Source organism: Austrofundulus limnaeus, unplaced genomic scaffold, assembly GCF_001266775.1.
Source record: "Austrofundulus limnaeus strain Quisiro unplaced genomic scaffold, Austrofundulus_limnaeus-1.0 Scaffold164, whole genome shotgun sequence".
NCBI classification, from domain to species: Eukaryota; Metazoa; Chordata; class Actinopteri; order Cyprinodontiformes; family Rivulidae; genus Austrofundulus; species Austrofundulus limnaeus.
The window spans coordinates 1,072,137-1,074,299 of NW_013952566.1; the positions used below are offsets into that span (position 1 = coordinate 1,072,137).

Here is a 2,163-nt window from a genome sequence, read left to right on the forward strand (position 1 = left end):
TGTATAGCCTGTCTATAATTTTGACAGTTTGGAACAGATTTTTATGAAGAGCAAATCTTTCCAACTAAATTAGTCATGTGACCAGGACATAAGGGTGTCCAGGGACTCCTGGGGATTAATCGTCAAATTAATCGTTATCGGCTAAATACCACAATTAATCGTGATTAATTTTTTTGTCAATATCACCCAACCCTAATATATAGTTAACCTTTAGCTTCGGTGCGCTCACCACCCAGGAAAATGTCCCATGTTTTGTGTGTTTGGAACACCCTGTCACACTTCTAAGTTTGAGAAAACTTATGAAAAAAATTGCACTAAATTACTAATAAGTTAGATGTTTGATCAGTTTGTTAGCATTACTGTATACACGCCTAAAAGAGGCTAGTTTCATGTTCAGCGTAGATGTGTCTAAACTTTTCAGTGTGACAGAGCCTTCAGACAGACGACCAGCCCTGCAGGTCACTTCCTGCATCAGTGATCACACTGATGTTTTCAGCAGCATTCTCATTTCCTTCACCGCTGTTTCAGCGAGAGCTCTTGAGCTTTTCTTAGAGTCTTTGCTGACGAAGGCTTGTCACGTCACCCAGTCGAGGAACGCYAAGACGATGACGACGTCACACCTGTAAGTTTCTCTTTTTTTTATTATTTATTTTTTAAGAACGTTCTGTCTTCTTTTTTATTTTTATTTTTTAGAAAGTTCTGTCTTTTTAAATGTTTGTAGAACGTTGTCTTCTTTTTTTTTATTTATTTATTTTTTTTAGAACAAAGCTGTTGTACAAAGATCACCAGAAAAAAAGGTTGATGTTTCAGAAACGAATCCTTTCTTTACAGCTCATTCAAACAGAAGATGGACCTGTGTGTTTATTTGTGTCCACAATGGTCACAGCTGAGTAGAGAGAAACCTTCTGCTGGGCTAAAGAACATCATGAGTCTCATGATCAGATTCACCAAACGTAACCAAACCCATTGTCCTTTAGAAGCTTATTTAGTCACTGATAAACTGCAGATTTCAGAAGAGGGTTATTACACGACTCGTCGGTGTTAAATTGTAACTTTGCTGATTTCTCTTTGAACTCTCTGTCGGATATTTCGGCTCTGCTCAGAGGGCAGCGGAGCCCGTCTGGAAGCAGTGACTGGAAACTGCTTATCTTTGTTTTGCAGAAAGCAGTGCATCGAGCTGGAGCAACAGTTTGATTTCCTCAAAGACCTGGTGGCCACGGTGCCAGACATGCAAGGAGAGGGGGAGGAGAACCACACCGAGSGGGCAGGAGAAAAAGCCCCGCGGAGGTATTTCTGAAGTTGTCTTAAAACACTAAAGGTAGAAATTTCTAATAAGTCAGAAATTGTAGAATTTTTTTTTTATTCTTTTCACAAAACAAGCTGACACCCCGGTGGAAAAATCAAACAGAAGTTAAATGAAAAAGTTTTTACTCAGGAAAGAATGTGAGAGATTTCAATTTATAATTGTATAAGCTCCTAATATTTACAGATTTCCAACATCAGTAATGTTCCCYGCATTGAGAACAAGGCTYGGAGGGTGTTTGAGGAGTRGTAAATCTGCAGGTTTTCAGGATAATTAGTGATATACTGTAGTATGGAGTTCTTCTATATCTGTGTGTCTGATAATTTTCACTGGTTTATCTGCAGCTCACAGCTTGTAAAGTTAAGAAGGATGTCTCAGTGCTGAACACTTAAATGTCATTTTTTTATAATCAGGTAAAAATAGTGCCAGTACCAAAGGTACATCTGGGTAAATATTGTCTGAACAAGTTAACATTAGAACTGCTTGATAAGAGTTTAAAATAAAGCTWAAAAAACTGACTGGTGCTTGATTTCATCAGCTCTTTAAAGGGATCCCTGATTAGTTGCAACATTAGACTTTATATGATAAACATATACTTTAACTGTAAAATAAAGACTGTAAAAATTTTGTTCAGTTTTTTAAAATTTTAAACTAAATGTTTAAAAATATATTTTAACATGGACGGGGCCATTTTATTTACACGCAAAGCATTCTGGGTAAATGATGACATCAACTATGTCATCGGCATGAGGCTGCTAGCGATCTGTATCCACCCTGAAGGATAATCTTGGACAATATCTGATGATCGACTCTTTTAAATGAAACCAGAGAGCGTTGACAGAGAGGAGAAGGTAGAAATG

The 2,163-nt window shown here is 37.5% G+C and overlaps 1 protein-coding gene across 1 annotated transcript in view; it reads left to right on the forward strand.

Moving 5' to 3' along the window:
- Window positions 1-2,163, forward strand: part of drap1 (DR1-associated protein 1 (negative cofactor 2 alpha)) — an 11,859-nt gene that overhangs the window by 2,625 nt on the left and 7,071 nt on the right. The window contains exons 3-4 of the mRNA XM_014017255.1: window positions 529-622; window positions 1,162-1,287. Of these exons, the coding sequence (XP_013872709.1) occupies window positions 529-622; window positions 1,162-1,287 (220 nt within the window). The remainder of the gene's footprint in view (window positions 1-528; window positions 623-1,161; window positions 1,288-2,163) is intronic.